This window comes from Rattus rattus, chromosome 2 (genome assembly GCF_011064425.1).
Source record: "Rattus rattus isolate New Zealand chromosome 2, Rrattus_CSIRO_v1, whole genome shotgun sequence".
Taxonomy (NCBI): domain Eukaryota; kingdom Metazoa; phylum Chordata; class Mammalia; order Rodentia; family Muridae; genus Rattus; species Rattus rattus.
In genome coordinates this window covers 108,036,910-108,051,134 of record NC_046155.1, presented here as the reverse complement: position 1 = coordinate 108,051,134, position 14,225 = coordinate 108,036,910, and the positions used below count along the sequence as shown (strand labels likewise).

Below are 14,225 nucleotides of genomic sequence, written 5' to 3'. Positions count from 1 at the left end.
CTGTGTGTAACATGAAAAAGCTAACCAAGGCAAAGCATGGCAGGCTGGTGAATCCAAAGCCATGTACCCAACGTTTCCAGATTCCAGGCTGTTTACTGGTAAGGCTTAAATTAAACCTAGATGTGGCTATGTCCAATTCTCTGAACTTCCCAGAAGTCCAGTTCCTTCTGTTGAATGGTAACAAAACATGTAGTTCATGAGGCTGTTGGACAGAATTAAATGACATAAAGTATGGGCAATGACCTGTACAGGGCGAACATCCAGAAGACGGAAGCTGCTGGACCTCACTGCTTCCAGAACTGGAATTGGAACCCAGATTTGTGAACTCGCTTAGGGACAGTGACCAAGGCCAGGGTGTGGATTTACAGGAGCCCTGCTGGGGTTGGAACACAGGCTTTCTCCTCACCCCTGGCGATTGAGGCCAATCAAAAAAAAAAAAAAAAAAATGTCCCGGGGCACAGGGGAAGGAAAGGGTTAAGGTTTGAGAAAGCTTAGAAAACAAGAAAAGCCAGAGTTTCCCGCCCCCTTTTTACCGACCACCAAAGCCCGGCTAAGTAAGTCCCTCCCCTCGGCTACCGGGGCGGTCGTCCTGCGCTCTCCCACTCCACCCCTGGCTTACAAGATCTAATGAGCTCCCCCGGGAGGCTGAGCGGAGAGCTTGGGTCGGAGCGAGCAGACAGCGCCGCGCCTGGGCGGGAGCGGGCTGGGTGAACACCGGCCTCGCTGCGGACCGCTGGAGAGCCGCGGAGATGGCGGTGCAGGCTGCGCTGCTCAGCTCGCACCCCTTCATACCCTTCGGTTTCGGAGGCTCCGCGGACGGGCTGGTGAGCGCCTTCGGAAGTCTGGACAAGGGCTGCTGTTTCGAAGACGATGAGAGCGCGGTGTCCGCGGGAGCGCTGCTGTCCGGGTCCGAGGGCGGGGACGTGCGCGAGGCCACCCGGGACCTGCTCAGCTTCATAGACTCGGCGTCCAGCAACATCAAACTGGCGCTGGACAAGCCAGGCAAGTCCAAGCGGAAAGTGAACCACCGCAAGTACTTGCAGAAGCAGATCAAACGTTGCAGTGGCCTCATGGGTACCGCACCTCCGAGACCGCCGTCCCCGAGCTCCACAGACACTTCGGCCAAACGGCCGCCAGGAGCCCCGGGAGCCTCGACTGTCGCGACCCCGGCGCACTGTAAGGCCGCCCCGCGGAGGGAGGCGACCCAGGCTGCAGCTGCCGCCAGCCTGCAGAGCCGGAGCTTGGCTGCCCTTTTCGACTCTCTGCGCCACGTCCCCGGGGGAGCGGAGACCGCAGGCGGTGCGGTGGCGGCGTCGGTCCCGGGCCTTGGGGCAGCAAGCGCTGCGGGAGACAGGGCGGGCACCTCGGCGAGCTCAGTGGCTCCGGGTACCAGGAAGGTCCCTCTGCGCGCCAGAAACCTGCCCCCCTCCTTCTTCACCGAGCCATCCCGGGTGGGCTGCTGTGGCGGCGGCGGCCCCTCGGGCCAGGGCGTGAGCCTGGGTGACCTGGAGAAAGGGGCGGAGGCCGTTGAGTTCTTTGAGTTGCTGGCGCCGGACTTCAGCACTGGCAACGATTCGGGTGTCTTGCTGGCCGCTGACCCTCTCGACCCGTTCCCCGCCGGAGCCACGGTCCTGCGGGGACCCCTGGAGCTGGAGTCCGTCCCCTTTGAGCAGCCGGCGATGGTGGGGAACCTACTATACCCCGAACCCTGGAACACCCCGAGCTGTCCTCAGAGCAAGAAGCCTCCTCTGCCTGGCGTTCGAGGCAGCATGACCTTGAACGAGCCTGTGCGCCTCTTGTACCCCACAGCCTTGGACTCACCAGGCGGGGAGGACGCACCAGCCTTAGCCTCTTTCACCCCCTTCTTCCCAGATTGTGCGCTGCCGCCGCCCCATCAGGTGTCCTACGATTACAGCGCGGGCTACAGCCGCGCGGTTTACCCCAGCCTCTGGAGACCAGACGGGGTCTGGGAAGGGGCTTCTGGGGAGGAGGGAGCGCATCCAGACTGACTGCGAGGAACCCTTTCCTTCCCTTATGACTACTGTGGGCTGCGTGCCACCGTGGGTTTCCTCTGAGTGGAGAGAACGACGGGATCACGCATGTGAAGATGAAATGGGATTAAAAAAAAATAAAACCGCGATCCACTTAATAAAGAATCTTCAGGAAAACAGATGAAGAGGAGTTGGGGGTTGTTTTAATCACAGCCTCAGCTTTTCTTTTCTTTCTTTCTAAGTAACTCATAGATTCTTGGACCAGACCAGTTTTCAAGCGGAGACAGGATTTGGGTGGGATGATGGAAGGGTCAAGAGTAAGACGAGTTTTTGTAGCCCCCTGTCTCATCTCAGTTCATCCAAGGTCAGTGTGTCTGATGTCATTACCCCATTCAGACAGCTTCCTGGTGTCCTCCCCTGACTACATTCTGAATTAAAGCCTATGTTGAAAGAAATGGACCAGAGGTATGTGGTCATTGAATCGAGTGTTTTCTTAGTGTTTTCACAGATCTCTAGCTTTGCTAGGTGGACGCTGCGGGTGGGGGTTGGTGCTGGAAAGGCCTCCCTTCTTCCCCCCTTTGCCTGTCTTGGTTTTTGTTTTTGGTGCGGGGGATGGGGTAGGATGGGGCCGGGAAACTGACCTTGCTCTTACAGCTACTCAGCTACTTTTTTTTTTTCACGATGTCAGATATTAAACCCAAGGCTTTAAACACACTAGAAAAAGTGCTCTATCATTGAGCTTTATTCCCAGTTCTGAGTGTGACTCTCTTCTTTCCTTCTTAAGACCCTCCCCCCCTTTACCAACCTCGGCTTTTCCCACATTTTTCTGCTGTCTGTTACCTGTGCATAGCTTACCCCATTGCTCTAGCCTCTCTTCGCTGCTCTTTCTGCCTTCCTCCAAATCTCTAAGTTGAGGGAGAGGCAAGTCTAGATCCCATTTCTGTCTTTCCTCTTTCCCCTTTACCAGTCATTTTGGGGTGGGGGAGGGGAAAGGAAACAGGTTATAAGGTCTTTGATTTTAAGTTTCCTTACTATAACAGGATGACAGCGTTTCTCCAAATCTCACTTTGTAGCTGTTTGGGTGACTCCGAAGTAAAATACTCAAAATGTCTTGCAACTGTTGCACTGCTTGGCCTTGCAGGTATACATGTGTCTTTATAGGCATACAAATGGCTTCTGCGTGAAAACCATGCAGCGTGCTATTCTCATTTTTTTTTCTGTTTTGGGCGTTAACACCCCTGTATCCCAAATCCTTACTCCCCAGCCCCTACATCCCTGATCTTCCTCATCCCTTGTACCTCACCATGATAGGGGAAGGTGGAGAGTATAATGGTTTGAAAGGAGATTTTCCAATCTCTTTCTAACCTGCATGGAGACTTGGAGGGGGAAAGTCAGAGAAAAAGTTTAACCAGTCGCGAATGTGGCTCTCAGGAAGAGACCAACACTCAGAAATGGGGTAGGTCTGTAGACTTGATTGCTGCTTCTGTGTAAAACAGGCTGACTGAATACATGGAGAAAGAAAAAAAATATTAGTGTGGCAGCAAGGGATGAAAATGTCTGCGAAAATCAAAACTACTGCTGTAGATTTTGGGAAAGATTCTTCTTCTTCTTTTTTTTTTTTTTTTTTTTTTTTTTTTTTTTTAAGGAACGAACCTGTGAAGCACTGGTAGGCATGGCTTCAAATACTATTACCAGATCACTTTCTTCTGAGCAAAACTGGAGTAGTAACCGTGAAAAGAATTTTGCAACTCTCAAAATCTGGCAGCTAGTTGAATTTTTTCACAGTGGTGAAAAGTGATAAATTTCATTGTGCTAATGGCACATTACTCAACGGCCATTTAATTTATGTTGGTTTATTGTGACAATAATCTAGGGTAGAATTTCACAGTCAGACATTAACACTGTGACTGTTCATAGGGCTCGCTGTCAATGTAGTGCTTCTTAATTTTCTTCTTTCTTCTTACCCTGTTTAGCAAAAAGAAGATCTCTTTGGCCAGCACCTTGTTTGTTATGCCTTCTGTTCATGAGAAGAATGCCAACACCACATGTTCCTATGTGCCAGGCTCTGAGCAAAGCATCCATTTACTGATCTTCCTGGGGGTGGTGGTGGGGGCAGTTGCCAGTTGCTCCTTTGAAAGCTGAGGCTCAGACAGGCAAAAACAATCCCAACTTATTGAAAGCAAGTGGCAAGTCCAGATCTAAGAGTACTGGGACACCAAGACCTGCCTGTCATTTGTGCGCTTTGGCTAAGATTTGCCTTCATGGGTTCCTGGCCCCTACTCTATGCCAGGAACAGAGATTCCTACCTCTTGGTGCCTTTGAAATTTTGGGCACCACAGTCCCTTATTTTGCAGACTGTTTTGTGCATGGCTGAAGGTTCAGCAGCCTGCCTGGACTTGTCCATTAGATGCCAGTGGTACTCTGCTGGTTGTGATACTAAAATCTATCCTCATTGTCACATGTGGGGCAAAATTACCACTAGCTGAAAATTATGTTAGGCAAATAGAAACTCAGTGCCTGTGGGATGTCCAGCATTTTCACCTGAACCTTATTATTTATTATCTTATTTAATTTTGATAGAGGTCTGAATTTAGGTGTTGTTTTTCCTTATTATTATTTGTAAAAAATAAAAAACCCTAACTAAATTAGTTAACTTAGCGATACCTTATTGTTTACTTACTATCCCTGGTTTAGTTACTGTATTGAACCATTGGCAAACTAGAGAACAATCTGTCAGAGAGCATTATTGTAAGAATTTGTCATAAGATGCTTATAAAAGCCCACAAAGAGGAAAAGGATAGTATTTGGTAGTCTAGGCTTCAAATTATGTTAAACCATCCTGTTATCCAGGCTGCTGTGTACTGGATGCTGACATAGCACCCCACCCCACTCCCATTTCTCCGTCTCCTATTCCTCTTTTTCCCATGTTCCCTTCCAATCTGAGTTTATCTGCATCTGACTATGTCACCCACTATAGTACAGTAAGTGATATTCATATTATTCCTGCAAAGACTGAACATGTGTCCTTGCAGTCATTTAAAAAAAAATCTGTTTCATCTCTTGTGTAGCCACAGAAATATTAATAAAGAATTATTTTTAAGTGTAATGGTAGATATTTCTCAAGACCAGGAGTACAATGTAATTGTAAAGGTATGGCTGGACAAGCTTGGGACACCATCTATGTGTGGAACACATATTCTTTATTGTCTCTTCAGCTGGTCATTCATCATTCTTGGAAGGACTTTTAAGTGACATCCAGCAATTTCACAATGTTCCAACTCTTGTCCATCTTCATTCAAACTGCCCCATACCCTTCATCACACTATTGGGTCCTGACAAGATAGAGACCCTTTCTTCTATCTCCCCCCTTTCTATAACGTTTTCAATTTCTCTCTGCAAATATCAGGACTTCATCCTACCCTTGTGCTCCAGGATCCTGCCTGTCCCCGCTCCGTGAGAAAACGTTGTTCCATTTATTATTTGTATCTTGCTATTATCTCATTTCCCCCTCACATTCTGGAAACAAATCTTTAGCATAAGTGAAAAAATTACAAAGGGGAGGGGGATAGTTGAGTGAAAATCTCAACTTTCAACCGTTTCCCCTCTAAGCGCCAATCTGTCGTCTTCTCTTGAGTCAAGTCTCTTGGGGAGGAGCCTACACCATTTGCACTACCTCACTGGAGAATTCAACTTTTACTATTTTGAGTCTAGAGTGATCAACATTCTGGTTTTCTGAGGGATGCTCAGTTTTAAGTCTGCAAGTTTCATGTACTGAGAAATCCCTAAATCCACAGCACATACTGCCTGTCACTCCCCATGAATTCGCCATTGAAGCCTGGCTAGAATCCAGCTGTCTTGCCTACTGTTCTACATCCGAGTGCCCTATTTTCCTAAGCATCTGACTGTGGGATCTCATTTTCTTTTCTTTAACGTTGTGGCCTTCTCTTCTCTTCTCTTCTCTCTGGAGCTCCTTAGTGTTCTCCAGACCTCTGTAGTCTGCCCTTTGTTCTTTACACTCCTTATGTTTTTCCTGGGAGATGGTGGCTTTCCAAGCACCGTCATCTATTCTGTGTGTTCTGGTGAATATCATTCTGACTCCGACCCAGCTCTGTACTTGCAGTTTTTTTCTTCCATATTAGGCATTTACCTACATACTCTCTAGATAGGATGTCCCCAGGGCTCCTTAGCTCCCTAAACTCTGTGCTTCAAGTTGAACGGATGCTCAAACTGACTAGTCACAGTCAACTTAACCCCACTAGTTCCTGTAGCCTCTCTCATCCATCCAAATGACTATCAAGGCCTACTAAGTTATTATATTTTTGTTCATGATTTGACATCATGCTCAATATACCTATATCACATTACATAAATTCATGTTCGTCTATTCTCATATTTAAGATCTGGAGTGTTACTGGGTCTCTATTAAGATGCATTTTTCTAGTTCCATAAATGACTTGCTAAACAAAAAAACAAAGCTTAGCCTCTTTCCAAGGAGCTATAAGACACTGATACTTTCTCTTTAGTTTATCTCTAAACATAGCTAGTAGTTATTAGATTTAAGTCACTACCTCTTGGTGGTCTAGTGGCTAGGATGACTTGACAATAATTAGAGGCTTGGGTCTTCAGTTTGAAAGATACTAATGTCATAATTTTAGCCTGTCTCTGTCTCCTTCATTCTTCCTTTAGTGACACTTCCTTAGTTTGAACCCTCAGTAATTGTCACCCAACCTACTCTAGTGATCTCTTAGTGATTGATTGATTGATTAATTAATTAATTAACAACTTGCCCGAACATTCTTGAGTGACTTCCTACTGCTTCCATGGTCAACGTTAACATCTTTGTTAACTTATAAGTATGGCTCCTGCCATCCTTTCTAGCGTCACCCATGAGTTCCCTAGGGGAATGAATGTTTAAGAAAGTTCATAGTAATTACAGTTGCTTGACTGCTCCATTTCATGAGTTTCCTCCTGCCGGACTCAATCGTAGAATACACTCTCCGATTTCTCTGCTTTCTTTTCTGCACCAATGTCAACCTCTCTTAAAAGTTTCCTGAATCAAACACTCTCAAATCTTTCATCCAATTTTAAGATTACCTTGTAGCAATTAATTAGACCTTTAAAAATAATAGTTATTCTTTTGCCTCCTTCACTGGGAACCTCTGGGGTCCTATTGCTTGACTGATGACCCATGATTTCTGTGTGGATTTTTAAGTCGTGAAAGAGACTTCCCACTCACTAGCTCATTTGAACTGTACCTGAGGCTTGTAAAATGGCAGTTTTTTTTTTGAGGAAATACTGAGCAAAAAGAATCCCCCTTTTTTGTAGGAACTAACTTGTGGAAGGACTTGTGTATGGATGTGACAACCACACGAATAATTGTTGAGAATGCAAAGGAACAGGGACTTTGCCTGGAGCAGCACATTTGCAGCAGGCAGAAGGGACATTGGTGACATGCTTTTAATTATTCACCCTATCTCTATGGTATGGACAAAACTTTCCTCTGATATTTCATCAAATAAGAAAGTTTTCTCTTCCTACCATGAATTTAAAATTGAGATGTGTACCTCTGACGAAAGTACATGGAATAATTTGTCCCTTGTCAATGTGGGAATGAAGAATATATCAAAAAATAACCAAAGAAATGTCACAAAGAAAGTTTAGCTGATAAGTGAATGATATGAATAGATCCATTTTTCTAAAGATACTGTTTTTAGAAATGCATTTCAAGTTAAATATAACATTAATTTTCCCATAGGTTCTGGAACTAATGGAGAAGGAGGGAAAGAAAGACAGGACTGAAAAAGCAAACAAATGGTTGCCCATCTAATAAGGGGGATCTATTTCCACCTACTTATTAACAATGAAAAATTTATGGGTATAAATCCAAAAATTATCCCCTAAAAGGTATGTTGAAGAAATAACTCCCAGGGGCTCAGAATCTGTCACAATTGGATGTAGAGTATTAACATAGATATAAGCATAAATGAGGCCATTAGGGTAGAAGTTAATCCACTATGACTTGCATATAAATGAAGGGGAAATTTACACACACACACACACACACACACACACACACACACACACACACACACACAGAGAGAGAGAGAGAGAGAGAGAGAGAGAGAGAGAGATGCTTTGAAGAGACAGAGAAAATACAGCCATGTGTGTGGAAGGATGCATCTACTAGTCAAGAAACACCAGTGATGGCTAGCCAACACCAGACACTGGAAATCATGGAGCAGTTAGAGATCATGGACCTGCCCAAACCTTAAGTTCAGACTTACAGAGCTCAGAATTGGAAGACAATACATTTCTGATTTCAAGTCACTCAAATTTAAGTGTGTTGATACAAAAGATTTAGGAAAACTGGGAAACGCAGATCATTATGACTTGATGGGTAAAAATCAATCCTATTTATTGCACCACGTAGGTTCTTGTGCTTACAACAGACTTATGTAACCATGCTACATTTATTTTATTTTATACTAGGTATAATAAAGCTCCGAGCACTGGCAGAATCAAAATGGATAATTTGTATTAATCCTACCATACAAGAACTTCCATTTTTTTCATAAATAAGTTTTGTTTAAATTCAAAATCAGTAGAGTTAAAAACATTATGGTTCTATTTCTTTTTTTTTGCCAATGATGTGAAAATAACTTATTTTTCTCAGGGTAGAAGATAGGAATAAAGAATTGTCAGACCCCCATGGCACACTCTTCCTGTCTTTGCACATATACCCCAAACACTTACATAACCAAAAGGAAGGAATTGGAAAGTTCCATTCAAGTGAGCCTAGAATTTGGGTGGATAGACTGTAAATGCGCTGTCATTACTGTTTGTCATGAACCACTAGATTGCCTAGAATCACACATCAGGATCACGCATAGCTGGGGTTTGGATAAAAATGGCCTCCATAGGTTCATAAAGAGTGGCACTATTAAGAAATGTGGCTTTGTTGGAGTATATGTAGCCTCACTGGTGGAAGTGGGTCACTGTGGAGGTGGGCTTTGAACTTTCATATGCTTAATCTAGGCCTAGTGGGGCAGTCTCTTTCTGCTGCCTATGGTTCCTTCTTCAGCACTATATCCGCCTGCATGCTGCCATGCATCTAGCCATGACAATGTAGGACTAAACTCTGAAACTGTAAACCAGCCCCAGTGAAATGTTTTCCCACAGTCGCTGTGGTCATGGTATCTCTTCAGAGCAATAAAACTCTAACTAAGACAAAAGTCAGTGAAATGGGTGGAAGGTAAGACTCCAGCCACCATTTCCTAGTTAGTTATACAATTGAAATGCAGCATTGCCAGCATGGGGATCGGGCTTCAGGGAGCTCTCACCCTGAAGCCACACCCAGGTCCTGGATATCTGCTATAAGATTTTTAAAGTGAATCAGAGTGAAGCAAAGTTGTTCATTGATGCACTTGAAAGAGTCAAGTGCAGGAGGGAGGAAGTTACCCACATGACCCAACAGTAGCCAGGTATTTGATTTGTGTGTTTTCAAGCTATTTAATATGTAAGTAACCTTTCCCTTGGTTATCGGGTTGCTTGAGGTCTTTGCAGTTTATTTCCTTTTTCTGACAACCTGAGCCTGTCAGTGCTTCTTACTAAGAAAGACTTCTCTACTGTTTTTGTGTATGCACATGCACTGGCTGCTCTGGTAAAGGGGTGGGAACGTTGATGTTGCAGATGTCTAGCCAGTTAGGTTGAAAATTAAGCATTAGCCAGCCCAGGACTCTGGAGAAGAGGGAGACCCCTTTAAAAGCTATCTCATAATACCTGTTTTGTAACTAGCTATACTGTAACCAGTGGGTTACACAGAGGTGTGCCATTGGGCAGGTATCATTAGACTAGAACTCCATGTTCTGTCAAATGGGAATGATGACACCCCGGAGAGGGATTTGCAACTGCCTTAGTCCCACAGACCAAGTGCCCAGCATTCTATAAAGATCATCTGTGAACAGTATTATTACTGCCCCTGATGTCCAAAGGGGCTCGATCAGAAAGCTCAAAAAGAGCCTTGAACTTCCCAGTCGCTCTCACTGGATCCAGACAGGGAGAACTAGAGGCCATGGGTTATTCCTCAGGATTTAAAAGTCTGGGGGAAGCTCTGCTACTAAAAACATGCTGTCTCTCCTTAATGACTTGGAATCCGTGACTAACTGGTCCCTTCAGATGAGCTGGCTTGTAAAGGACTGACGTGGAATGAGCTTTTGCCCTAGAAGACAAAACAAACCCCACACAAAGGGCTGGGGCTGTTGGGCAGGAGTGAGGCACCCCTCCCAGCAAGCTAGAAGTCTCTGTCTGGTCCTTCTGGAGCGGAGCAGGCCTCCCCTGACGACTAGATACTGGGTGGTCAGCTTTGTGCTTGGAGTCTCAGGGCTTCCAAGTTCTGGGTGCCGAGTACTGCTCAGAATTCGATCTCTTAATTCTGTCCTTAACGACAGGGTTTCAAAGCAGTGCGGGGGATAAAGTGGCCCAGAGAGACTCAGGACACGTTTGAACACTAGCCCAGAACACAGATGGAATCTGAATCGTATTGGCACAGGCCCCGGTCATGGGTTGCTGCCAGAACATTGTAAGAAAAGCCATTCTTGTCTGCACAATGGTGGGGAGGAAACAGGAAGTGAGGCAGCACGGCTTCAATTATTATCCTCTCTGAGAGCCTGAGCAGAGAGGGTACCCCTATCAGCCGGTAGTTGCCACACACCGAGTACAGAGAGCGAGTTAGACGGCAGTGGCAAGTGATGTAGTAGCAGCAGCTGCTGCATCTGTTGCACAAAGTGTGCGACCACACTGCAGTGAGCCGCTACCAGGCTCGGTTTCTGCTCTTCCCTACTGACGCCACTCTGTGGAGTTTCAAACTTTGTCGAGTACCACCTGGGAGGCGGTGCTAAAACCATTCCCTGATTTGGGGATCAATGTGAGGATGAAAAAAAAAACCCATATATGTGGCTATTGCCAAGGGTCAGTTAAGGAATAGGTCCCCAGGATCTGGTATTATTACCTCTACCTTGTCATGCGGTCTCCTTATGTTATGTGCAAGGCATTGGTAAATATTACAGAATCTGGAAATCATAGGGAATAAAATACATCTGCTCCCCCCACCCCATTGCCGCCGCCGCCCCGCGTGCTTTTGGGCACTTAGGGCCTTACACGTGCTAAGCAAACACTCTACTGTCAAGTTTTATTTCTACTCCTGAAGCTACATTTTAACTGTGAATTTATTTCCACTTTATCTGAAGCCAAAGATTTGCATTCTATGAGGTTCCCCAGCATAGAACTGAGGTCTTACCCTGACTCTGTGGCCTGCCTGCAGATCCTGTTCCCCTAACTGGGCTGCCTTATCTGGCCTCAGTGGGAGAGGATATACCCTAATCCTGCAGTGACTTGAGGTACCAGGGTGAGTTCCCCAGGAGGGATTTCCCTCTTCTCAGAGGTGAAGGAGATAGGGGATGGGGGAGGAGGGGCTGTGTGAGGGGAGGGACGGGAAGGAAGAGGGCTGTGATAGGTATGTAAAGTGAATCGATTAATTAATTAATTAATTAATTAATTAATTAATTAATGGAAAATGATTTGCCTGCTATGGCCTAATTAGCCACACCTAACTCTATGCCTTTATATTTCTTCTGAGTGATTTTAAAAACTGGTTTTAGATTTATTTTATTTTATTTTGTGTATGAGTGGTTTGCTTCAATGTCTGTTCAATGCAGGAGTGCCTGCTAAGGTGAGAAGATGGTGTTGGATCTCCTGGAACTGGGGTTACAGAGAGCTAAAGTATGGGTGCTGGGAATCCAATCCAGGTCCCCCGGAAGAGCAGTTGAGCCTTTTCATCAGCTCCTTATGAGGGGTAGGTTTGTTTTCTATTAGCTGAGGTGGAAGTTTATCACTAGATCCTATCTTGGGGATAAGAATCCTATCTGTAGTCCTCTCACTCATGAGGTGAGAAGGCTTGGCAGAGAGCCCTTTGTCTATTCCTATCTTCTGCAGCTGAACCACTTGGAGAACACAGCACTAACACCACTGCTCTGGCCAGACATTTCTTGCAAAGGCACACTGAAGTACCCGCTTACTCTCTTACCCTCTGAATCCTCCACCTCTATTTCATTTTATTTTATTTTTTTAAAGTTATGGCTGATTTTCACATTGGCCAAAACCATAGGACAATGTTTAAAAGGAGAAACATTCTTTTTCTAAACACTTGTAAATAATTTAAATATTTATAACAGTGTAGCTGAATTAGCCCTTTTATTGAATGACAGTCACAGTGTTAATATTAAAGAGCTAATTTTAAGAGGAAATTCAGAAATGTAAACGATAATCCATTATTGTTCCCCAAATGGAAAGATCATTTAACTCTGTCTGAATCTCCGTTCTCCCTGTCTCTGAAGTGAATGTACAGGGAATCTAGTGAGTTCAGCACTCATCTTGCTTACGAGTGTTTAATGAGGAACAAAGAAGTTAGAACACTGGAAGTTTGATAAAGTTCATCACAGAGCAATGGCGGTTGATTTACTTGTTTCAGATCTTGGCAAATCACCATTTAAGTCTCTCTTTGTTTCTCCGACTACATACAGCGGGACATCACTTGGATGCGATCAGACTGAAGCAGAAGATGTTTGTAAAAGCACCTGGAGAAGCTGGAGAAATGCATTAAATTAAAGTAGCATTATGTATCCATTCCACAGGAAACGACTCAGATGTAGCAAAAGGCTATACCCCATTGACCATTCCAGGGAAGAGCCGGAGCTGCAAACAAGCTGTCCACATACAGGATCTCCTCTTAGGAGACACCCCCATGCTCAGCATAACCTCACTGACTTCTCCTTTTCTCCAGTTACTAATCTCCCCGCGGTGGAGGCAGTCCCAGATCAATTCTTTGAGCTAGGCTTAGAAGAATAGGACCGTTTATATCTCTGCTTAGACCACTGGAAAATCCTTTTATCTTGCTTCACTGCAAAGGACAGCAGAGCAAAACTTGGAGACTCCAAAGCTCTACAGAGCCATCTTGTGGTCTCACAAGAAAATGACTCTATCTAGTCTCTGGTGTCTTGGTTTGAATATGATACAAACGTTGCTTGTTTGTTTCGTGATTGTTTATTTTTTCTTTTGATTCCTAAATACGTTTCCTCCCTGGAAACCACTAAACAAGGATTGATACGTTATTCAAATTCTCTTCCTTTAACCTCAGTCTTCAGATCTCGGTTTCCGAACCTTGGTTTGTGCTGGACCATGCTGGTGTATCTGAGTTGAGGTGAATTAATGTGAGTGGGGATGACATTTCCACTGCAGGTCTGGATACCTTATAGCCCTACTGCTTTCCATCTACCAGGCTCTTTCTTCTGCGATTTGGTACAGTACGCACGGAAATCTTAGAATTCATGTCTTAAAGTTGGAGTCTCAGATAGGAGATATTTGTTTGTCGTGGTTTGTGTTTAAAATGTCTCCCACACAGACTCGTGTTTTGAGCGAATGCTCACCTTGCTGGTGGCACTATTTGGGGAAGTCATGGAGCTTTTAAGAGGCATGGAATAGCTGAAGGATGTAAGCCGCTATGGGTTGGGTTTGGATGGTTAAAATTAATGTTGTTTGGACCCCCATCTTTCCTTCTTCGGTTTCCTTCTGCTGCATGCTCTCACTGCCTTGGCTTCCCCACTTGTAATGAATGAATCCACTGAAAGAGAGAGCCAACATCAATCTTTCCTCTCTGAGGTTGTTTCTCAGGGGTCACAACAATATAAACGTAGCAATCACAGTCTCCAACTTCTTAGATGAAAGCTGCCCACCAGGAAGAATACTTCCTTTGGACTTAGAAATCTATAGGCTTCGACTTATCCTCTATCTTTTGTGTTTCTTTGTTACATCAACTAGAGTTGCCCAAACCAATGCTGATTAAGTTAACAGTGGGAATCAGAAAGAGACTTCCATGAGGCAACAGTGTACTGTTTTCAGGGACCCTCAGTTCCACAGACATTTCTGAGGTCTTGGGTTGGTGTATGTTTGGGTGTATTTGTGTCATCCTCTAGCATTGTGTCTAATAGTTATATTTTTGTGAAATGTACAAAAGAAAGTACAAATCCCATGGATTTATCAGAGCCACTGTCTCCTTGCCTTCCATAACCTTCTATTTTGTGTTCAATGATATTGGACAGGCTGCACATGATTTTAGGATCTGGATAATGAAATGTTGAGTACAAATACCTTTAGTTTTTAAACTTTGTTCTGATCATAGCC

The 14,225-nt window shown here is 44.7% G+C and overlaps 1 protein-coding gene across 1 annotated transcript; it reads left to right on the top strand.

Annotated features, from left to right (window-relative positions):
* Window positions 1-499: 499 nt before the first annotated feature.
* Window positions 500-2,450, top strand: Fam181b (family with sequence similarity 181 member B). The gene has a single exon (XM_032893206.1). It carries the CDS (start codon window positions 750-752, stop codon window positions 2,007-2,009), a length of 1,260 nt encoding a protein of 419 aa, XP_032749097.1. The 5' UTR covers window positions 500-749; the 3' UTR covers window positions 2,010-2,450.
* Window positions 2,451-14,225: the final 11,775 nt, after the last annotated feature.

What these genes read in the sequence shown, in the direction of transcription:
- Fam181b (XM_032893206.1), top strand. Translation starts at nt 750, where the DNA reads ATGGCGGTGCAGGCTGCGCTGCTCAGCTCGCACCCCTTCATACCCTTC.